At 45.6% G+C, this 24,303-nt stretch overlaps 1 protein-coding gene across 1 annotated transcript in view; it reads right to left on the bottom strand.

The window, feature by feature from the left end:
* The window catches only part of SLCO3A1 (solute carrier organic anion transporter family member 3A1), a 135,714-nt gene that overhangs the window by 19,691 nt on the left and 91,720 nt on the right, over positions 1-24,303 (bottom strand). Inside the window, 3 exon segments of the mRNA XM_058033618.1 lie at positions 8,843-8,891; positions 8,893-9,110; positions 13,171-13,269. Coding sequence (XP_057889601.1) covers positions 8,843-8,891; positions 8,893-9,110; positions 13,171-13,269 — 366 coding nt within the window.

Here is a 24,303-nt window from a genome sequence, read left to right as displayed (position 1 = left end):
GTACCTGCTCCCTATGAACAAAGCTGAGCCAGCTGACAGGTGCCATCAGTGCTGTATTCAGCATAAATCCTTGCAAGCTTTCAGACACAAACTAACCCAGCTCACATCTGGCCTTTCCTTCTCCTGCCAATCCAGATTTGATTCACTTTCCTATTCCAAACTGGCTCACTCACTGATGGTCACCTTCTTGCAGCACATGTAAGTGTTTTCAGCAAGCTGAAACTCTCAGGCTTAGCCTAGGCCATGGATACCCATGGCACAAGGGTCCTCCTGCCTGGGACAGGCTGTGTGTTCCCACAACCTAAAGCTTCTCCAGCCTTCCATGCAGACCTTGCCATCCTTAAGAGGGTGCAAGAGGACGTGCTGAGCTGTTCACTGTGTGAGACACACACATGTGGCTCTGCTTTCATGACCCCTTGGCTCTCCCCTTCCAAATCATCATTGTCTAGAGCCCTCTCTCCTCCAAGCCCATCTCAATTTCTCATAGGCAAACAAGAGTTACCCTACAAAGGGAAATCTGTCTAATGAATCAGATTGCACGTTTTCTACTCCAGCGAGCATTTTAATTATTGTAGAGATAACACAGCTTGAAGAGGAGAGCATCCCAGTACAGAAGATAGCCTTGCTTTGTCTCCATACCTGATGACTAATTTCTGCCTGAATTAAATGTGAAAATCATTACGTTTGAAAATTACCTTGAAGTAGTGTAGTGAAGCCTCAATGGACCCCCATTTGCATTTTGAAAATCCATCCCCCAGATCCCCTGTGGTGTACCAGGGGCTGGCAGATGATGTTTCTCTGGTGCTGGCTTATGTTTTCCCTCAGGGATTTTTTTGCACTGGCCTCAGCAGAGAATGCACAGCTCTTTGTCAAGGCTCTGCTTGGGTGCCCTTGGCTCTTTCTTGGGGACAGTGGGAAAAAGGGTTATAATTAGGTTTGATCTAACCTTTTTGGAAGAGGTCACTTCACAGCTTCTGGTCTCTTTAAATCAGAAACATTTTTCCAAGCTGTATAAAATTTCTGCTTCCTAAAGATTTACTGAACATAATTAAGGTGCAAGAGGCATAGCAATTTTTAGCAGAATGAGTGAAAAAAGAAAAGAAAAAAGGGGGGAAAATACTGTGTGGGAGGAATGGGGATGGGGGAATTCAGACATGGATAAATTTCAGAAGCCACCTGCTGCTTCCTTTAGTTCTTTGGTGGCCACCTACAGAATTTTCCCTTCTTGACAGGAAAAATATAGAAAATGAAAAGGTGGACTTGGCAGTACTGAGCTTGAAAAGCCATATTTAAGGTATTAATGACTGTTGTGCCTCGGGAGTTCAGTTTGTTCGAGATTAATGGATTCCTTGAGATGTAGCTTTGTGCCAATTTAAATCTAAAGACACTAAGGTCTAGCTCTAACTTTATCCACCAAACAATAGTGATGACAGCCTGCCTTTTGCAGGAGGGAGCTAAAGATCACGGACATTTATTTCTGAAGTTGGCACCCAACCATCGTGCGCTACCAAGGTCAAAATCCATTTTCTGGACAACAGAAAAATATGCAGAGCTATTGCAGCATCTCACACAGGACAGGAACCCCTCACAAGTGCCTTGTCTGGCTCTGCAGGGCTCCAAGTCACAGCACTTCATCCCCTAAAGGGGCTACAGGAGAGCTGGAGAGGGACTTTTGACAAGGGTGTGTAGTGACAGGACAACAAGAAATGGCTTTAAACTGAAAGAGGGAGGGATTACATTAGATATAAGGAAGAAATTCTTTACTGTGAGGGTGTGAGACACTGGAACAGGTTGCCCAGAGAAGCTGTGGATGCCACTGGAAGTGTTCAAGGCCAGGCAGGATGAAGCTGTGAGCAACCTGGTATAGTGGAAAGTGTCCCTGTCCATGGTGAGGTGTCAAACAAGATAAAAGTCTCTAAAGTCCTTTCCCACCCAATCTTTCTGTGATTCCTTGATTCCATGATCATTGCTTCTCCTTCCTGTGAGTTTTCTAGGACAGATCCTGTCCTCTGCTGAATGTCTGACTGACTGCTACAACTCTGTACCATCATGTGTGACACAAAACCCAGTGCAAAGAGTGCAAAGACAACTCAAGCAGAGTCTGGCAGCCTCCACTATCTCCTCAGCCAGGGCCAACTCATTCTCTTTCATCTTCTAAGGGAAATAAAGGGAGGTTTCCCTATAGAATTCAATATCCTTTCATCTTGCTACTGCCATTTGCTAAGATCAATCATTTGACACCGGCTGCTGCCTCATCTGTCTCAGTTCTTGGGGTGAAATACCTCTGGGAAAAAGGTAAAAAGTCAGCAGCAAAGTTTAAAAATCTCTCAATGGACTAGAGTGACATGCTTCCAGCTGCTTGGCATATGGTGCTGGGTATGGAGTAGGAATGGAAATGCCTGATGGGGGACAGTGAAGCCCTGGGGAACACAAGAGCTATGGATGGTGCTTCTCCACTGGAGCCAACCCAGCAGGGTGTCATGGCGAATGTTACCCTGCAATTTCACAGGCCCAAAGGTCACCTGAACACTTTGGAGCAGCCCTTTGCAGCTACAAAGCTCAAATGAAGTTCCTTTACAAAGTGGGAAAAGTCTTTTGGAGTCCAAAGAGTCTCAAAAATCTACTTGGAGAAAACTCACAAGGTGCAGTAGACAGGGCACACAGACAGACTGAGCCTCCCACTCCCAGAAGGACGAGCTCATTTCCCATCCTCATCCTGACAGACTCGACACGCTCCAGGATTCCCAGAAAAGCGATTCCCACCGCCCTGGCAAGATGCACTGAGGAGAACACAACACCTCTTTTCACTGCTGAAACATAGTTAAAAGTACTTTAATCCCAACTCTTCAGACCATCCACGTGCAGTGCTGGTCACAGGATCACCCATAGGCTGGGAGGGATCTGTGTGGATGTCCCAAAGCTCTCCAATATCCCCCACAAATCCCTTGAATTCCCACCTTTTCCCACTCACACAACACCGGTTCCAAAGCATCCAAACCTCCTCCCTGTCTCCCTCCGTGGGTGCTCTGTGGATGACAGGCCAGGGCCTTGACAAATGCACACACTTATGTACACCAAGTAGCTTTGATTTGTCACTGCACATCGGGGAGTAGCGGGGATAATTGGCAACCTCATTACACGAGGTTTAACTACTCTCCAGAAACGACAAACTATAATCATCACGTTGGTGCTTGAAATGAATTGTTTGGAACATTACAATCACCAAGGCCCCTGTTTCTGGTTGGAGCACCCTACAGAGACATGTTTTCAATTTGCAGTAAAGATGAGGAACACAGAAAGCAAAGTAATAAATTAGAGGGAGGTTTACAGCCCAGTCCACCTAGGACAGAGTGGTGAGGGAAAGGCAAAATGTAGCACTGAGCCAAAATATGACTTTCTACTACCCAAGCCTCAGGTCTCAAGAGAAAGCAAAAGGCAAAATCTCCACCTGGCTTGAGGAAAAAGGGATGAAGAAAACAGCACAGCAAGAATGAAACACATTATGGAAAGAGGTGGCTTCTGTAAAAGAGAAGATGGAGTAAGGCAAGAGCTGCTGAAGATATCTCAGGTGAGGTTAGCATGCTGAAGTTCCACGTGGCCTTGGCAATATTATCATAATGGATATGAGTGAAAAACATGACACATAAATCAAAAAAGCCTTTCAGACAAGATGCAAGCTTGATGGAAAGCTTTCAAGGATGGAAAGCAGATCCTTCTAGTCCATCATCTTCCCTGAAGGAACCACCTTTACTTTACTTGAGAGGAGGACACAAACCTCCCTCACCTGTGACACAGAAGTCATGGAAAAGCATTTTTTTGGAGACAGGCTCTGCCTGCCTTCAGCTGCTGCTCAGCTTTGGCCCTGAGGTGTGCAGGCTGAAGGCCTTTCTGAAGTTTTTAATGGTCCCGACAACAAGATGCTGGCTTGGAAACAGCTGAGAAAAACCTGACAACAAAATCTACACCCTCATGAAACACAAGCCAAAGAAAACTCAAAGACTGACAGAACCTGATGCCTTTTATGATCACCACCTTCTCACCTAAGACTTGGACTTCTCAGCAAGCCTTTGAAGTGTTTGCAGGGGGACAAGACCCAAATCCAAAAAGGCATTAAAATCTAAACCTGGGTCAAAGCCTCACCTCTGCAGCTGTGAATGAAGGTATAGATGGAGCCCTCTCCAAAAGCTTGTCCCTATCAGTCATGAGAAGCCAGGAATTAAAAACTACCCTTGTTAGCCTTTAATCCTACCCAATCCCTTGAACTCCCACTGAGGATTACAGACACCCCATGGTCCAGGTCCTCCCTGCACAGCTGGGAGCTTCTGGCCCAGCACTGTGCTCCCAGTGAGCACTTTTTGGGAGAGAAATCCCAGATTCAGAGCAGCTCCCTCCCTAGGTAATTCAGCAGATTGGTACACGGAGCAGGACAGAACTGAACAGAAGACAAGGCAGCTGTCAGCTGTATGTCCCAGCTCTCCTACACTCTTGAAAATGAAGCTGGAAAGAGACCAAAACGTTTCCAAATCTAGGGAATTTGCAGTTCTGAAATTCATTTAATTCCACAGTGAGTTTTCTTTTAATTCCTCATGAATGAGCTTCCCTTTCCAAACCTGGAGGATTCCATATCAATTTCAATCCTTTTAGGGTTTTAATCTCTCCTGCTAGACAGAGCGGCAGAACATAACGAATTTCTGGTTTAAATCACTGCAAAACAGGATGCATTTAGGGCAGAGTGCTTCAGAGGTGTTAAAGATCATGGAGGGGAAGCATTCTGAAATCAAATTTCATCAGAACCGGCCGCTCAATTCGATAGATGTGACATTTCTGCGTGAAAAAAAAAGGGAAGGTTTTTAATCAACTATTTCCAAGCACGTCCCAGAGCAGGTGGTGTGTCAGAGGCAGCGAGTGAGAGGGCAGATGTGTGGACAGACTCGAGCAGAGGGCACTGACAGAGCTGAGCATCTTCTCTGGCCCGAGGAGCAGAGAGGTGCCCAAGGCAGAGCAGAGGCAGGAAAGCAAAGCTGTGCCCCCCAGAAGAGCAGGGGCTGCCCAGCCCATGGCTGAGGCGCTCTCACAGACCACACCAAGAGCACAGGGCTGGAACAACCCTGCCAGGCTGGAGCAAAGAGCAATGGCAGCGTTTATTCACACTTCCACTGCTGTTAATCCTTCACTTCTCTGCGCTCCCAAATGGATTTGCTTTGCTGAAATGAAATACTAATCAGGCAAAGCGGTGCAGCATCCCCGTGCCAGTTTAGCCACGGGAAGCAGCTCCCAGGACTGTCCCAAAGCTCTCCTGCCTGCGCTGCCATGCCCCTGTGCTGAGCCCCCTGCTGCCTCCACTGCCTTTGATTGCCTCTTCACCTCCTGCTCTTCAAAGGCACCACTTCCATTTCAAGTTTAGAGCTCCTCTTAAGGCTGCTTCTTTCCTGGCATGAAAATACCCCACAGGAAGAGATGCCAGGGCTTCCCAAAAGCTGGGCCCTCCCTCCTGCTTAAGACTTTGACGGAGATGTAAAAGACCAATACTTTGAGCATGTTCCTTTTATATTAGTCCTGGCTTTTTTTGTGTGCTAAGGCTGGAGAACGCCAAGGAATCTCAGCCAGCCCTCCATCTCACTGCCTTCCAGCAGATCTTGTGGTGTCTGGAGCATCCTCCCACGGGCCAGCCGTGCCATGTCTCTAGCTGACAGCTAGACCCAGCTCAGAGCATGTCCCCAGCTGACACTGCCCTGCTCCCTCTCCTACCATGACCCTTCTCTTGTGGCAGTCACTGCAAGGCTTGGAAAAAAAATGTAAAAAAAAAATGTAAAAAAAAAAAAAATAAAGCTCCTTCAGTATCCAAAAAGGAGGTGCAGTTCATCCTCTAAGGATGTGCTGTTGATACAGAGGGTGTTTGCATAATCAGTCCAGAGAAACAGCTCTTCCTCCCCACACTTGCACATGATCCACACCTCCATGCAGGCATGGACACACAGCAGGAACAGCTCTGTCCAGGACCAGCTGCAGAGACACCACTAGCTAAAAATGAGGCAGAATTGTGGCCAAACAAACCCCAAGGAGCATCTCTGGTCCCAATCCCCTGTGCAGGTAAATCCTCTGCTGCTGCCCAGAGAATCTGTGCTTGTCCCATCCCTGGGCCAGAATGGATGGAGCTCTGAACAAGCTGGCCTAGTGAAAGGTGTCCCTGTCCATGGCAGGGGGGCTGGAACTAGATGACCTTTAAGGTCCCTTCCAACTCATGTCGTTTTATGATTCCATGGATTCTCTTCAGCATCACAAATTCATGCAAAATCCAAGGTCATATTAGGACAGAAGACACAACTATGCATGCACATACATATTTTTAACCTCTGTATATAATTAAGAGTCTTTTTTACCCGAGAAAAAAGCAGTCTTAACTTTCTCCAAGCAGTCTTAACTTTCTCCCTGAACAGTCTTAACTTTCTCCAAAGGAGAATCGACAAATAAATTAGGGAGACTAAGATCTGCCACAAAGAAATGAATACAGATAATTTAGCTGCCACCAAAGTAACGTAGACCCACAGAAAGATTTAACCTCATCAGGAAAGATGAGGTGTGTTTGCCTCACTTCAGCAACATGACTCTTGACCACATTCTGACTATGACAACAGTGGCAAGGGATTTGAAAGGAGATGTCAGCTACCGTGTCATCTGTGATAGCCTCAAAGGAACAACTAAAAAGGTCATTCCTTGTCTTATTTGATGCCATGTAAATTTTATTTCAAAGTCCATCTCCAAAGAGGCTCCTGAAATACTGACTGATCTGAAATGGGGTTACCTGCAGTGAGAGGGCTAACGTGGAGGCCTGTGGTGCCTCCTGATGTAATCAATACTTGAAGCATATGGATGTGGCAGTTTAATTTCTCTACTTCAACGAGCAACAGATGCTCAGTGAACCCCCCATGGCCTCCCTGTGTGCAAGATGCTCAGCACCATCCTCAGGCTGAACTGCTGCCCCTCCATGCAGCAGGGATACGTCATATCCTTTCATTTTTCTATATGAAAACCTGCAAACGTTTCCAGTGCCCACTTCAAAAGCTCAGTGGCCAGAAGCAGCCACTCTGATGTGTACACAACAAAAGCCACAGAACTATCCATATGGACATATCATGGGAAAAGCCCATTCAAGAGAAAATCCTTGCAACAAGGATGAAACGATGAAGAAATGAATTTTACTCAGTTTCAAACAATTTATCCCTTTACCTTTCTTCTGAATTTACTCATCAAGTCAAAATTTCACATCTTTGACCTTCCCTTAATGAACAACCACATCTAGTATTCAAGGCATTTTTATATATTTAGACAACACATTTTTCCCCAAAGTCTCTTTTTCCTTCCCACCCGCACTTCGTTCAACTCCCAATTAAGGTGACTGCACAGGGAGTAAGTGATTTTCTCCTCATTTATCTAAATGCATCAGGCAGTAATGAAACCTGCTCTGCCACGGCAACAGGGAGTGGGAAGCAGCCAACAGTGCTACAGAAACACCCTCTCAGATGAAGGATTTTCCAGTACAGCCTAGAGAAAGGATATCTGCCCATACTCTCCCACGAAATGCTGGATCCTCAGCTGACTTTAATTAGAGTCACCTCCATTTCCATCACTGCAGGACATGATGTGAGGTTTTCTCTCTAATTTGCTACAAATTATGCTCTGCCCTGCCATTTTGCTGCTATTCTGGGCTGGCATCTCCCCGTTCCCATTTCAGTTTAAGAGCTGTGGTGATGCCCAGCACTCAATGCACTCATTGCTTTGTATCTGGGATTGCACTAAGATGAAGTTCAGCTGCTGGGAGCTCCCAATTTCTTTTAAGTGCCCTTGCTGGCTCACTCTCCATTTTGGGAGGCAGAGGGGAGTGGGACAATACACTGGAGAGAAGTTCACAAACTTCAAAGTTCATATTTTTTTAGCAACTCTATAGGACTATCATGCATTTCTCACAGAATTCACAGAATCACCAGGTTGGAAGAGACCTTTAAGATCATCAAGTCCAACCCATGCCCCAAACACCTCAACTAAACCATGGCACTGAGGGCCACATCCAATCTTTTTTTTGAACACATCCAAGGCTGCTGACTCTATGACTTCCTCAGGTAGACCATTCCAGAACTTTACCACTCTTTCTGTCAAAAACATTTTTGTAATATATTAGGAAATATGTTTTATATATAAAAATATATTTTTATATATATAAATATTTTCTATTTTTAGATCTATTCTATATACTTATATATATTAAATATATATTATATATAATATATATTTACATTTTATATATTTAAGATATATATTTTATATATTTATAAAAATATATTTTTATATATAAAATCATATATTCAGAAAATATTTTATATAAGAATTAAATTTTATATATAAAATATATTTATATATATAAAAATTAAAATTTTCAGAATATATTTTCATCTATTAAAATTGTATTTTTATATATCAAAATATATTTTCCTAATATATTTCCAACCTATATTTCCCTTGGCACAGCTTGAGACTGTGTCCGCTGGTTCTGTCAGTGCTGCCTGGTGAAAGAGCCCAACCCCACCTGACTACAACCACCTTTCAGGGAGCTGTAGAGAGAAAAAAGGTCACTCGAGACTCCTTTTCTCCACGCTGAACAACTCCCAGCTTTTTTTAAGCTTAAAAACAAAAAAAACCTCACAGCTTTCAAGTGGAACGAAGCCTCTCTTTCAGATACGAGCCACGCCAGAGATAATGAAATAGAAGTTAAGGACTGAAACTCGAGGCTGCTGATTTCTGGGGTGAGTTTGCCGGGGCAGAGGAGCTGCTGCTGGTCTCGCCTCACCTCGCAGCTGCTGGAAGCAGGAGGTGGTGGTGCTGTCCCCGTCGAGCGGGGTGCCGCAGGACGCCGTTGCTGGGCTTGTGGCGCTGGCAGTCCCTGTCGGGCAGCATGGCCTGCTCGCTGTCCCCGGCGCGCTCCGGCCGCGGGCCCAGCGCCTGCGGGAAGCCGAACATGGGCAGCGACGAGAAGAAGAGTAAGGCACCGCAGAGCAGGAAGCCTCCCCACCACGCTCCGATCCACCGAGGGTCGTCCGGGGTGATGTCCAGCTTGCCTGTGAGGGGAGGAAACACCAGTCAGGGGCCTGGTTCCTGTCTGGGCACAGAGAGCCACAGGTGACCTACCCAGGCATGGTGCTGGGAAAAGCTGTGAGAAACTCAGAGAAAAGAATGAGAAAAAATTCTATCTCCACTTGCTGCACCTGATACTGTGAACATGTGGAATGCGTTATGGAACTTTGTTTTGCAAAGGTACTTTAATTAAAAGACCAATCAAGATCACAGAAAAGAATGAGAAAAAATTCTTACCGCCAGTTGCTACATCTGGTATTGTGGCCATGTGGAATGGAGATTTGTTTACTAAAGGGTGGTTTCCTAATCAGCCAATGGTGATGGTGTTTTAATTGAAAGACCAATCAAGATCAGAGAGAAGAATGAGAAACAATTCTTACCTCCATTGGCTACACCTGATATTGCGCAAATGTGGAATGGAGATTCGTTTAGCAAAGGGTGTTTTAGTTAAAAGACCAATCAAGATCACAGAAAAGAATGAGAAAAAATTTCTTACCGCCACTTGCTACACCTGATATTGTGACCATGTGGAATGCGTCATGGAGATTTGTTTACCAAAAGGTGTTTTAATGAAAACACCAATCAAGATCACAGAAAAGAATGAGAAAAAATTCTTAACACCACTTGCTACACCTGATATTGTGAACATGTGGAATGCGTTAGGGAGCTTTGTTTTGCAAAGGGTGTTTTAATTAAAAGACCAATCAAGATCACAGAAAAGAATGAGAAAAAATTCTTACCGCCAGTTGCTACACCTGGTATTGTGGCCATGCGGAATGGAGATTTGTTTACTAAAGGGTGGTTTCCTAATCAGCCAATGGTGATGGTGTTTTAATTAAAAGACCAATAAAGATCAGAGAGAAGAATGAGAAACAATTCTTATCTCCTCTTGCTACACCTGATATTGTGAACACATAACATGTAGAATGTGTTATGTGTCACTGTTACGCTGGAGGTGACATACACACATGATCAGGGTCGAAGAAGAAAAAAGTTTTTTATTTTGTGTGTTCTCTAGCTTATATATTCTTAACAGAGTGTGATCTTAAGTCATTAACTAATCACAGTAACTTATTATATTCATTGGTGCAAAGCAATTAACGTCAATATAATTGGCCAAAGTTTTACAGAAATTTAATAAGGCATCTATACACATCTACTTATGCACGTAGTCTAGCTCACAAAAATTTTCACGTGTCTTTTCTAATCTGTTTTATGCTGACGGCTTTGTCTTCTTTTTTGCTATGGATACACTCGAAAATCATCAATTGTTACTTCTTCTATTAACTCAGCTTTGCTTGCAGGCCAGCTGTCAAGTTTTTCTATAGTTATAGAGATTTGTTTACCAAAGGGTGGTTTCCGAATCAGCCAATGGTGATGGTGTTTTAATTAAAAAACCAGTCAAGATCAGAGAAAAGAATGAAAAACAGTTCTTACCTCCACTTGCTACACCTGATGTTGTGAACATGAGTTATGGAGATTTGTTTACCAAAGTGTGGTTTCCGAATCAGCCAATGGTGATGGTGTTTTAATTAAAAGACCAATCAAGTACACCTATATTGTAATTGTCTATAAAAGAGCAATGGGTTTCTTAATAAAGATTATTGTTGATCAATAATTATTCTGTAATACATGCAGTCTGTGTCACGCTCACCTGACACGTACTGGCACAGGTGAGAAGGACACCACAGCATCAAATGGGCTCAGAAAAGTATAGAAATAATCAGAAAAGGAAGAAAAGCAAAATAAAAGGCCAGAGTGTCCTGTATGCCATCACTCAGCAGAGGTAAGGCCCAAGAAGGGTCTGGAGTCAGTGTGAGGAAATACAAATAAACAGCAGGAGAGGAAAAACTGTTTTCCTAACAGTTGCCTTGCTGCCACAGCCACAAGGGTGCTCAGTGCTGATTCCTGGGGGAGACCCAGGCCCACATGGCTGGAATAACAAGCTGCTGTGTTCATGGTGACTGTCTGGTTACTGCCACTCTGAAAAATCTGTCTCAAGTGAGGCAATCAAGTTGTCTCTCAAGCAGAGACAGAAGGAAACTCTTTTCTCCTCAGGGAAAATAACACGTAGCTCTCAAATACAGATAAAGTTTGAAAAATAGTGTGGTGGAGGGACTGGATTCTTCTGCTGTCATTTCCTCCTGCCTGACGTGCATTTTTTTACAGGTTCTTGGGAACACAACAGCGTCAAGAGTCAGGCAAATCAGAGTTTTCTTCATATTCCCCTCCTAAAATAGCAGCTGGGTGGTGGGCAATGCAGCAGCCTGTCCAAAACCTGCCCAAACCCTGCCCACCTGTGGCATCCCACACCTGCCCAAAACAGGGAGCAGGACAAGGCTCAGCCCCCTGGAGCTGCTTCTCCTTATGGTACATCAAACTCCAAGGCAGATCCAGCTGCAAATGGAAACTCTTTCCCTTACAAAAACAGAGGCCATGTGTGCCTCAGCTTTTGCATGAGAGGGACTGACCGTGGCCAAAGCCAGCTGGAGCTGGAGTTTGGAGCACTGCACCCTCCTGGGAAAGTGTCTGACCCACAGCCCTTCCAGGCTTCTTAGCAGTAATGTTCCACAGTTCTTCTCTGCGGCTCAGTATTTCTCTGGGGCTTTTTGAGCTGCAGATACTGAGCAATTTCTTATGTTAAAAATGGCCAGAAGATACCAAATTAATTTTTTTTAGCTAGGTCAGCATCTTGCTTCTGATGGCAACCAACTGCAGCTGCCCAGAAAGCCTACAAGAATAAAGTCAGCATGTATTATTCTTGTGGCTTGGGGGCTTTCTAAGCTAGATTCGGTGTCATGTTCATTTTTTTCAGATATATACACTTGTCCAATTGCTTTAAAATCCATTTGGAGATTTTTAGCACCTTATGGTGTGGAGTTCCACAGCTTCACCTACTGGGAGATAAAATATTTTCTTCTGTACATTCGTATTTTAGTGTAAATGATACTGAATGGTAAAATATCAAACAGGTTTCAAACAGCTCCTCTGCCAAACGAGGCTTTGGTAAAGCCAAGGAATGAAAAAGGGCCATGTGGTGTTTGACCAAAATGCAGCCAAATGCCTCAGCCATCCCAAAAGATACTTCTTTCTCAGTTGATGTTATTTACATTTCTTCAGCTGCCATGTGCATGTGAGATCAAAAAAAGGCAGTAACAATTCTGCAGATTTGCACAATTCTGTTCTGAGTCCCGCATGGTTCAACTCCATCCAAATGCGTTCTGTGACAACAAGTTTACAACATCACAGGGCTGAAATACATCCTTCTCTAAAGGAAAAAACCCTGCATAAGGGTCTGTGGGACCCGATGGAGCTGAGAACTGTGGAAAAAGCACCTGAACAATTGAGGGAAAGGAATGAAGCACCAGGTTTGCCGTGGGTAGCAGAGGGCAGGGGAGCGGCAGAGAACAGCCGGTTTCATGTTGCCCTCTCATGGGGAACAACACACAGTGCAGGCACCAAAAAAAGCAGAATTTGATCTAAATGAACAAAGGACAATTTGCAAAAGGACGATTTGCAAACAATCTGCTTTAACCCGAGTGAAGTCAAGGTGAGTAATAATTATTTAATGCTTTGGAGAAACGCAATAATGCTGTGGGACTGATGCTGTCCATCCATCCCCTCCAGGGCCATGGGCAGAAGGTGTTGGACATGGATCTAACTGGTGTGCCTCCATCAGAACCTGGCTGCTTCCCCACACCCTAGGGTGGAAGCTCCCCAGATTTCACTGTGCTCTGGACACAGCTCCCCTGGCATGACAATGCCACAGTGCCACTACAAGGTGTCCTTTAAGAGCTGGGATAAAACTCATCTCAGAAAAAAACACAGAAGGGAACAAATTTAACCATTAAAAATCTGTTACTTATCAGAACAGAGCTGAAATCTTTAGAATCCCAGTCTTAAAACCCTTCTAAAAGTGACACTCATACATGCAAGAGGCTCTGAAGATGGAATCACAGCTTCCTGCTTGTGAGCATCAACATTTTTGTCCCGATGATAAAAATTTAGTGTATTTGATTTGAAAGCAAACCCAGTTCTCCTTACTTGTGTCAATGAAGACAGCATCCACATAGATTTTGGTACAGAAGGAGCCCAAGATAAATCCACAGGCTGGCCCAAATACCAGCATGGTAAACAGGATCCCTACAAGGAGAGAGAAAAAGAGAAGATTAGCACCAGGCTCTGGTTATTCATTGCAAGTTGTTCTGCTTGTCTGCTGTAAGATGGTATTACCTTAGTGATGCCAAATAGATAGGGACAGTCTGTGCTGAATGCTCCAAGCAAAAGAGCACCCTAAATGTGTTTTGCTTTTCCATATCTCTTCAGGAAAATGAACAGATGGAGGTGTGATAATGCTGAAGGATTTCTGTGGAGCTGAGGAGACAGTGTGGACATATGCTGTGTTTTGGTCGGCTGGCTGCTCTGAAAGATGTCTTACTCAACAGCACCAGGTAAAGCAGCCCTGCCTTCCCCTCATGGGCAACTCTGTCTTTGGCACCTCCAGCTAAAATCCTGGTAGACAGGATTTTCAGACATTAGGGACAGCAAATCTATGAAATGAGTGTTGTCACAGACTGCTGGATGAAGTCCCTTTGCAGAAGTGGGAGCATTTTTCCACATCTGTGAAGCCCCTCTTCCCATCAGACACACATGACAAATATTCATGCTGCGTGGATCTTCCAGCCCCTCACAACTGCTTGTTCCTTCTAAAAAACCTGCATGAAATTGCCAGTGTAACGCCAGGAGAAGAGCTATTATGAGAAAATTACTTATTTGTTTCAATACAGTATTTAGAAGCATTTATTTTCACTCCCATTTTGGCCCCGAAACAAGAATGCTACAGGCACAGCGCCAGCTCTCAATTATCCAGGGCAGAAAGGCAGGGGGACACAAGGATAATCCAGAAAAAGAAGCAGCAAAGACAACACAAAACATTTGTAAATTAGACAATAAGAACATATTAGGTACTTTCACGTTTGGGATAACAACAACATTTGGGAAAAAACAACAAAAGGTCCCCCAAGGACCCTTGTAAATGGTTTTCTGAAGGGAGCAGGGACAGACTGAGCAGTGTGGAGCAGAGCAAGAGATATTTGTTCCCTCTGGGGGAAGGCCTTGCTGATGGACCCCTGTGCCAGGTGAGGGGGGCACCTCAGCAGGGATGTGCCAGCACCAGTCCTGTGTCACTGCACTGCAGAGATGGCCCACAAAGGAGTTTATTTGCATCTGGGCGCTTTGCTCACTCTCCTGATCTCTCTGGGGGTGTAGCCTGGCATCTCAGTGCATTTATAATGCACTCCATCACAGCTGTCTCAGCCCTCAAGTTCCTTATCTGGAAACTTTTTAATTCCCAAGCTCCCTCTCTGTGCATTTCTCAGGAGCTGGAGAAATTATCAGAGCTGCAGAAAAATTCCCAGAGACCCTCCCATCCCCAGGCAAGGCAAACCACACCTGCCAAGAACAGCTTAGCCAAGCAGAATAAACTGGTATGGTCAGAAGCAACTTCACCTTCATTTTTAAAATGCAGGGTGCAAACTAATTCCTCCAGGCTGCTGGCACTGGGACCTGCCTGGATTAATAACCAGGGACAAAGCAGAGGTGCCCCCAGGCAGCTGCTCACACAAACCCAGGGCATTAAAGCCTTCAAGGCTCTCACCTGGAGCAGCACAAGAGACAAAGGAGGGTGGTAGAAAGAGAAGAAGTGCCAGGTTGTGTGAGCTGCAGTGAGGGGTTGTCACAGACACGTTTTATGAAAAATCTTTTCCTTAGGATTTTTCCTCCTGAGAAGCTGAGAAGCCTCAGGAACAAAATGTAAACATTGATTATCTGCTGCTGTGGAATGCAACAGGTGCATCTGTGATTGGTCTCATGTGGTTGTTTCTAATTAATGGCCAGTCACAGCTCAGCTGTCCAGACTGTCTCGGTCAGTCCCAAACCTTTGTTATCATTCCTTTTCTGTTCTTAGCCAGCCTTCTGATTAAATCCTTTCTTCTATTCTTTTAGTATAGTTTTAATATAATATATACCACAAAATAATAAATCAAGCCTTCTGAAACATGGAGTCAACATTCTCATCTCTTCCCTCATCCTGGGACCCCTGAGAACACCATCACAAGGGGTCACTGCAGTCAGGGCAGCACCAGGAGCTGCCACCCCTGCCCATCTCTGCCAAGCTCAAAGTTGCAGCAATGCCACTGTGTCTCAGCTCATGCTGCCAGCTTAAATTAATCCCCAGGGTCTCTGCCTGTGCTGTCCCATGGCACAGGAGGACCCCTCCTGCAGTCACCTTGTCCTGGGTGCTGGTTTGTGCTCCACGATCCAGCAGTGCACTCAGCAAATCTGTGCCTTGCTCCTGTAAAGCCTCACAGGAGAGATCCCTGCCCACCTGCAGAAGCACTCCATGGGATGTGAAATGAGGGAACAGACAGGCTGGGAGAGCAGAAAAAAGGCGATTTCACCCCCAGCACGCCTCAGCCCCGTTTCCCCTCCTTCCCAGCCCCACTTGTGGCTTCCACCAGGATTTTATAAAATATCCGTGTCACGGTTTTTGTGGTCACTAGATGGCATCAGTGTTTGTCATTCAGCCCACATGTGCCATGTGGGTGCTGCTCAGCCTTGCTCCCAAAACACGATGGTGTTCAGGACATGGAACACCATGGAGGGTGGCACTGGCACAGGGCACTGTCAGCACCCTCACATCTGCCACAGACACACTCAGGCTGTGCCCCTTCCCTGTCTGCGTGCTGAAAATCACAGGTTTCAGGACAAACTTTCCTATAAGTGTTAAGTTTTCAGGCACAGAGTTGAAGGAGGCATGTAGCAGAGACTGCCATGGCTGTGATGAACGAGACAGCATTCAAATACCTTTGAAAACTGAACATTAATTATGAATTTCTATGTAAATATGGCCAAGCACACAAGGACACTCTGGGCTCCATATCAGCTGCAGCAAAGACAAATGGAGGCAGAGGGACAGGGACCAGCCAGTTCTACCCTCTGGGCAACACCTCTGGATCATCAGTGCTGGGCTGAGGAGGGATGGAAGTTTGGGAAGTTTGTCCTGTGATGATCTCCAAGGACCAGCCAGTTCTGCCTTCTAGACAACATCTCTGGATGCATCAGTGCTGGAAGTTTGTCCTGTGATGCTCTCCAAACCACAGAGCTGTGTGACCATGTGTGTGCAGGAAAAACCACAGAACTAGTGTTTGCTTCATGGAGCAAAGCCCAAGACAAAGAACATGGAAAACGATCCTTCACCAAAAGCAAAAAGGAAATATTTTCCCCCTTTTCCAAAAGCAGGGACCTGTGGCAGGTGATCCAGCAGCAGCAGGGAGATGCTTGCAGAGAGAATTATCTCAGAAAAAGGCAAACATTGAGAAAGCTGTGGCCAGTGCAGGCACAGGTGAGAGATGAACACTGCCCCTCCTCACACTACTGCATCTCAAATATGTCAGGAACCAGCCCTGTCCTCAGTATTAAATCACCTCATTTCATATCCTGGAGGCTGCTGGAAGGTTTGCTCTGCCATGTCCTCACTAGAGGGCAATGTGGGATAGAGCATCCACTGAAACACCTATCTAACATCTCACCAAAGCTATTAAATTATTATTCACCTCTAGGCTAGCTTTAAAAAACCATGTTAATTGTGTTTTCTCTTTTTCTGTAGTTTGTTCTAAAATCAAGAAGAAAACAACTGCTTCACCCCATGGCCTTTCTTATCTTTTTCTGAGACTCCAACAAAATCCTGGGGTTGCAATAATAGCATTTCACACTTTAATTCACAAATCAAGCAGATTGTGGAAAAACCCAAGGCATGGACTGTCACAATGGATAGTCCAGGGTTTGCACAGGGCAGGACCATGCTCAAGGATCAATGGAGCATGCTGCTGGGCACAAAAGCCAGGCTAGAGCCTGTGGTTGGACATCTATGCAGAATTGAGGACACAAGGGGAAATTAGGCAAGTTTGAATTAGCTTAAGACATCCTTCCTCTTTTGAGAAATCCTGCACAAGTGCCACCACCCCTGTATTAGGAGAACACTTTTCACATCACCCACCTCACCATGCAAGCACAAAGCTGTTGCTTAGCAGAGAAGGAGGCCGTGCAAAAGCCATTTTCCCAGTGCTGGGGCTGCTGCTAAGAATTAAAACGTGCTAAGTTTGTGGCTAGATTTAATACCACTTGCTTGGTCTTTTCCCATGCTTCCCTCTAACTTTTAGATCGGTCTGATTTGATGGAGCCAGAGGACACTTTTTAATCTCTGAGTTGTTTTTTTTTTTTTTAATTCTTACTAAATTATGGCAGTTCTTAGAAATACTTCAGAGAAGAGAATTAAAAAAAAAAAAGAAGCAACTCTGTCTTGGGACAATTCAAATAATTTGTTTGGTACCTCTCAAACACTTCTTTCCAGTTTGTGTTCTTTTAGAGCACAATTAGATCTTAGCTTGAAAACAGCTCATAATTCTCAGTTTACCTGCTCTACCTCCTTCATCAGTCTTCCTGCCTCCCAAAAAGGCAGGAAAGAAAAAAGGCAGCAAAACAGGCTGCACTGAGAAATCAGAAATGTTTTCCTCCTCATCTTTTCAAATGGAGCAATTTGCCAAATCCTACTTAGTCCTGTCAGGTAACATTTTCCCAGAGCTGAGGAAAGTATTGGGACAGGGGCTATTATTAGATCTGACATTTTGTGATGAGACTTCATCACCAGTAAGGCCCAAGCCTGACAGTGCAGTTTTCCATTAGAGCCAAGGGAAGGAGCAGCAGGTCCCGCATCTGTGGAGGGGCACAGAGATGTTCTGAGTCACACAAAGTGCACAGAAACCAAATTGCAGACAGGGATAAAGGCCGTCAGTATTTCAGTAATAAAGAGCTGTTCCTTGGTGTTTCAAGCTGCTTTCCAGTAGCAACAGGATCCTGAAACATGAGCAAAGCTGTGCTGCTCGCAGGGTGAAACAGGTGAAGCATGGACTCAATCCCTGAGATGAATTAACTGGGGACAGTAATTCCCAGAGAAAGCCCTCCTGGCTGGAAATAAGGCGTGGAGGGGACACTGCAAGCCTTGCCAGCCTCACCAAGGTGCAGCCAGAGGCACCTCAGGTGCAGTTCAGTGAGCAATAAGAGCAGGTTTGTCGCAGACATCTTTTATGGAAAATCCTTTCCTCAGGATTTTTCCTCCTGAGAAGCTGAGAGGCCTCAGGAACAAAATGTAAACATTGATTATCTGCTGCTGTGGAATGCAACAGGTGCATCTGTGATTGGCCCATGTTGGTTGTTTCTAATTAATGGCCAATCACAGCCCAGCTGGCTCAGACAGAGAGCTGAGCCACAAACCTTTGTTATCATTCTTTCCTATTCTATTCTTAGCCAGCCTTCTGACGAAACCTTTTCTTCTATTCTTTTAGTATAGTTTTAATGTAATATATATCATAAAATAATAAATCAAACCTTCTGAAACATGGAGTCAGATCCTCGTCTCTTCCCCAATCCGAAAACCCCTGTGAGCACCCTCACACAGGTTTAGCACAGTCACAGGCTGAGGAAAAGAACTGTGGGCAGCTAAAGAACACCAAGTCATTTCACTTCAAAGCCTCAGCCTCACCAGGGGCTGGAGACATGAGGAGATTTATTCTGCAGAGCTGCCAACAGACTCCAGGCAAAGGTGAGCTGGGCAGGTGAGACAGGAGGAGGGAAAGCAGCATCTCCCCCAGCAGGGCTGGCTATCAAAGCAGCAACCATCAGCAGTGACTCACACAGCCCTTCCCAACAGGGGCAAACCCCTGGTGCAGCAGAGGATACTGCTTTGTTTGTCCATGGAGCTGTCACTGCTGTCTGCTGGGTCCTCTGGAGCCAGGTTGTTCCTGCCTTGGCATTTCAATGAAATTAAGTGGAAGATTATTCACTGTGCTCCTAAGGAGAACATGGTCAGAGAAACACCTCCTCCCCCTTGCACCATCCCAAGGGACAGCTTTGGTGGGCAGAAAGCTGATCAGTTTGCAAGGTGTGGAAAATTGCTGAAAAACTTTGTCCTTGCACCAAATAACTCCATCCCTGAGGAGGAAGGGATCAAGGAGCTCAGTGTGATCTCTGTCAGCAACTGGGTGTTTCAGTGACCATCACAAACCAGAGGTTTTGGGGTGTGTGGGGTAGGGCACAGCACAGACCCCCCTGCCATGGTCCTGAGAGTGCTGCTGTGGTCATGGCACAGCATCTGGCCAGGAACATCACCCTCAGCCCCCTGTCTGTGCAGGAGCAGGCTCTTTCTAAAAGCACAAAGGGAACTGGCTTTGCAAAGCACGAGATAATCTCAAAACCCTGCTTGTCCCACATTTCCTGCTGCGTGGAGCAGGCCAGTGTAAAGGGATTACTGGAATATTGCAATTCAGGGGCTCTGTGACCTGCCTTTAAAGAGACACGAACCCAGCACGGCCTGTGGGAACCAGAGGCATCCTGGTGCAGGCTGGGGATGCTGCATCCTCCTGCACACCAGGGAATGGCTCTCAAGGGGATAAAGGGATAAAGGTTCCACATTCACATCCAGTGGGCAAAGCTCCTTGTTCAGTGGGTTTTCTCTGACTTCTACCAGTTGATGTAACCTCAGAAACACACAGTAAGGGTAGAAGAAGACTGTTTCCTACCCAGATGGCTGATTTGTACAGCAAAACCTGCTGGAGCCACCCAGCACTGCCCATGCTCTGTGGCAGACAGGAGTGGAGGGATGCCTTCATCCCTGCTCAGCCCTTGGTCTCTCATTCCCAGCTCTGCTCATTTGCCATGGAAAGACACAATTTTCCCTGCCACTCAGCTCCCTGTCCACACAGCCAGCTGCCCATCACCACCTCCTGCTCACTCACACAGCTGTAGGAAAGGTGAAGAGGTGGTGCTGGCCCCACGGCGTGTTTGGATTTGTTCTGCCTCCTCAGTGCACCCACCGAAGCAGAGGGAATGTTCAAACAGGCTGGACAGATGTTTCCAAGTGCCTGCAGCTGCTGATTAATGAGGAACAACTTTGGGACAATTCACTTGAATGTTTAGACTTTGTTCTGGTGGGGATCAAAGCAGCGCCAGCCCCGTATTGGCAGGAGGTGGGGAGGAGTGGAGAGGCTGGAGGTTCATCCATCTGTACAGTAGCACACACATGATTTATAGTTCTGCCTTCAGGAACTCAACACCAGCAGACCCCTCCTCAGACACCTATTTAGGGCTGCTCAAGTGATGCCAAAGACAGGCACAGATGTCCTGGCAGTGAGGCTGAAATCCCTGCTCAGCCATCCCCTTCCACGGACCATCCCCTGCATCTTGTTACCTTCCTACCTTTTAACTAAATCCAGTCCCTCCTTGTGATGCATTGCAAGATGCACAAATACCACGCAGTGTTTTTGTAATCAGGAGCACCAAATGTGTCAGAGCAAACTGAGTTTTAGTTCTGAGCTCTTCTCATTGATTCCACTGTTACAGCTCACTGCATCTGTGTGTGCAACACAGCCCTTGGAGAAAGATCTGACAGGGCTGTCCCAAGGCATCCTATTTCTCACTGACAGACCTGCAGCTGCTTTTGGGCCAGCAGAGCAGCTCCAGAAAGGCTGCAAAGCAAAAGCATGGGATTGAATCTGACTTCTCCCATTTCCAAGCAACCACTTGTGACGGGAAAGCCATATGGGGGTTTAGTTCTTTCAGACAGTGAAAGAAATTATTACAGAGTTTGAAATCAGGCAGCCTTGGACATCTCCCATCCTCCCCTCTTCTCTGATCAAGCCTTTTATCAATATACCAAATCAGTTTCAGCAGCCTGTAAAATTTGCTCTTGCTTCTTGAATATTTGGGTTTTTACAGCAAAAAAACCCCAAACCACTGCATGCAGATATTGCAGAATTACTTATTTACTCCTGTGTTTAATAAGACTTAATAACTGTAGTTAAAGCTGGTTGGGAAGTTTCATTTACTTACAAGAGGCAATAAAAACATGCACCCATGCTACAGATTTAAGAAACTTGTAATATGATTCTTCCAAGGCTGGAGAGAGCCTATGGCAGTGGCCTTTCTCCTGCCTGCTGGAAAAGACTGTTACTCCAGTACAGTTTTTGTTCTAGCCTATATTTAACATTCAGATGCTAATACCTAAAGGGGTTGCTTGGCCTTGAAAGCATCTTACATGGAGGTTTCTCCCCAGACTATCAGGGTTCCTTTAAATATTGATTTCCATCAGAATTCGGGATTTCCCTAAAGAAATGTCTGCTGACTTAGAGATGAAATCTATTTTCTGTAAGCAGGCATTTTGCCTGGTGAACCACCCTGCATTTTCAATTACTACCAAGCCTTAGGGTTGTTTTATCAGCAAATCCCTGTCCTCAGCACTATCAAGGCTACATGTGAAAGGATCAGTGTTATACCAACAACTGACAGTCCCAGGGGATCCTGATGCACACACAGAATGTTTGTGGAGTGGCACAGGAGGGGATTTTTGCTTTAGGAGCACAAGCTCAGCATCCAGCCCCAGATTTTCCATAATGACTAGGTGCATTTGCAGCAGCTCAAAACACATTAATTACCTGGTTTGTGCCCTCATTCTGATGAGCACAGAAATAAGGAAAACCCAAGCCAAACAAAACCAACAGGAAAAAACCCCCAAAATATAACCCCAAATCAACCAAAAAACCCCAACCCAGAGCCCTATGCATATTGGCTTTTAGGCTCCTCCTTTATCCAGCTGCTAAAACAGGATCACCAAAAAGATGGCAGAGAAACAAATCACACCATGGGAAAAGCTCCTCAACCCTCAAAACCGTGTTTGCAAGCAAAACAAAAATTAAAGCAGCCGATTTGTGAGATCTGCAAGGTAAACTGTGGGGATGTGCTCACTACAGAAGTCTTGGGATTTATTTGGTCACACCAGTTAACACTGGGAACAAACTGTTCCCACTCCAGTTTCCCTCCGTACCATCTCAATCCCCTCCCAGGCAGTGGAGGGACCTCTTGCTGCATTTCTCTCCTCACCGATGTGAAGCTGGAAAAGAAATTTGCTTATGCTAATCAATCCCTGGCACCAGCCACACGAGAGCTAATCCACTGGCAATCTCCATCAGTCTCTGCATATTTAACCAGAGCAGGGAACACTCACAGAGGATTATGGACGCAGTGGCATTGTTGTAGCAGTGTTTTCCTACTTGAGCTGCAATCACTCTGATGCCCTGTCTCTTAATATTTACACACACTCTACGCACAAACAGCGTGAAGGATCACATCAGTGCATGCAAGCAAGGTGCCTACAAAAACACACACACCATACAGTGATTTAATATATCTCCCTGCACCTAGTGCTGTCTCCACCCTCTTCCAAAATGCTCATTTTCATGCTGGCTATTTCTATAAACCAGCATCTCTTAAGATAGGCGTACTGCTTAATCCTCACAAAGACTTGTCTCCTTCTGCAAAGCTTTTACAGGTAGTTGGACACGCATTGCAAGGGATTAGAGACTCAGGCTGAGCTAGAAGTCCAGAAAAAGAAGCTCAATAGTCAATTTTTCTGCCACTTTCTGCAAAAAGGAAACAAAGAAATAAAGTGTGGACCCATGTCCTGTCCAGTCAGGTGCGTCACAAAAAGCCGATGCTGCGCGATCTCTGAAAAATAAGGACAAGCCACTTGTTCCATCTACCCTGCTGGCTCACATTCCTGTCCCTGAAACTTGCTTGTTATCACTCCAGAAGGAGCCAGCTCAGTTTAAGAGGTGGGTACAAGCACGTTCCTAACTATAGTGTGCAAATCCAGGGCAGGCTATTTCCACCCTGACGCACGAGCCGCGGATCCCGCACCTCCAACACACGGCGCAAACACACCAGCCGTAGCCGTGGGCTTCAACCAGCAATTTCCACCTTGTAAGCAACTTCTCCCTCGTGCTAATTACCTTGGGAGGCAGCCACCAAAGAGGCTTTGGAAGGAAAAGAGCCACATGCTCCAACACCAAGTATGGTTTTTTCTGAAGGGCTGGAACCGCACGCCTTCGAGCCGCGCTCGTCTCCCCGCAGCCCTTAAACACAAACACCTGTTTCACCAAACCCACCATGCCTCTGCAGCCACAGATGGGCAGATTTCCTTGTGCTATTGCCCAGGAATTGTGCCAACTGTAGGTTTGTATGGAGGCATTTTGCCTGGTGAACCACCCTGCATTTTCAATTATTACCAAGCTGTAGGTTTGTATGGAAATATACTTCTAGGGCACTTTTCTCTCTCTCTCTCTACAGGACTGCAAGTCTGCTCTGAGTTTGCTGTTCAGGCATTTCCGTGCCAAGGAAACCCTCCCACTGCCCCACATCACCCCTGCTCCAGTGCTTCCAGCCCAGCTGATGGCTCCCTGGGAACATAAGCAATTCTAATTTATTTTTCTCCTTTTCTTTTGTGTTTTCTCAAAAGGTCTTGTGAGGAAAAACTCGGAACAATTAAAGGCGCACTGTATGGTTTGCTCATCTGTGGAGGAAAGCAGGAAGAAAAGAGCATCCAAAAAGCAACAGTTCCCTAAGAACTGCCAGGGCAGCTCCTGCCCTCCCAAAAGCCATCAGCAAAATGTTCACTTTTAGCAAGAGCTGTTTTCACACATTTTGAGTTGTCTGTTCAAATCTCCTCTGCTTGGCTGCTGTGCAGGTACAGACTGCTGCAGGGTGGAGGATGACTCACAGGCAGCTGGCACTGGGTAAGCCCATCCTAAATTTCTGAGGCAAGGAGAGGCCTGGGAATCACCAGTGACGTCAGGCAGGCTGCTGGGAAGCCAGTGCTGATAACAGTTATCTGTACCCACCATTTAAGAAAGTGCCGTGGTGCTTTCCTCTGCACAATAGATTAAATCTGCTCTGGTAATGGCTGAGCTGTCAGGAAGGAAAGGAAATTGAAAACAAAACTTGTGTTGTTCTGCTTCCTCATATTGCAAACGCCGTCAGAAAAAAGCATTTGCTCTTGACAATAGTCATTCTGTGCCCTGACCCAAATCTCACTGAGCTTTAGGGGAACTCTTGCACTGATCTTAACAGGCTTTGGATCAAATCCACCGTTTGCTTCTTAGAGCAGATAAATATTTGTTCTTACAGACATTGAGGGTGCTGGCCTGGGACCTTCCAGACTTGGTTGACATAGGTATCTCACACCTCCTTGCCACCCATCTCCTCCCTTTGAGGTACCCCACTGCAGAGGCG

This window comes from Melospiza georgiana, chromosome 13 (assembly GCF_028018845.1).
Source record: "Melospiza georgiana isolate bMelGeo1 chromosome 13, bMelGeo1.pri, whole genome shotgun sequence".
NCBI lineage: Eukaryota > Metazoa > Chordata > Aves > Passeriformes > Passerellidae > Melospiza > Melospiza georgiana.
Note: the sequence above shows the minus strand (reverse complement) of the source record. Positions and strands in the feature narration are given on the sequence as shown.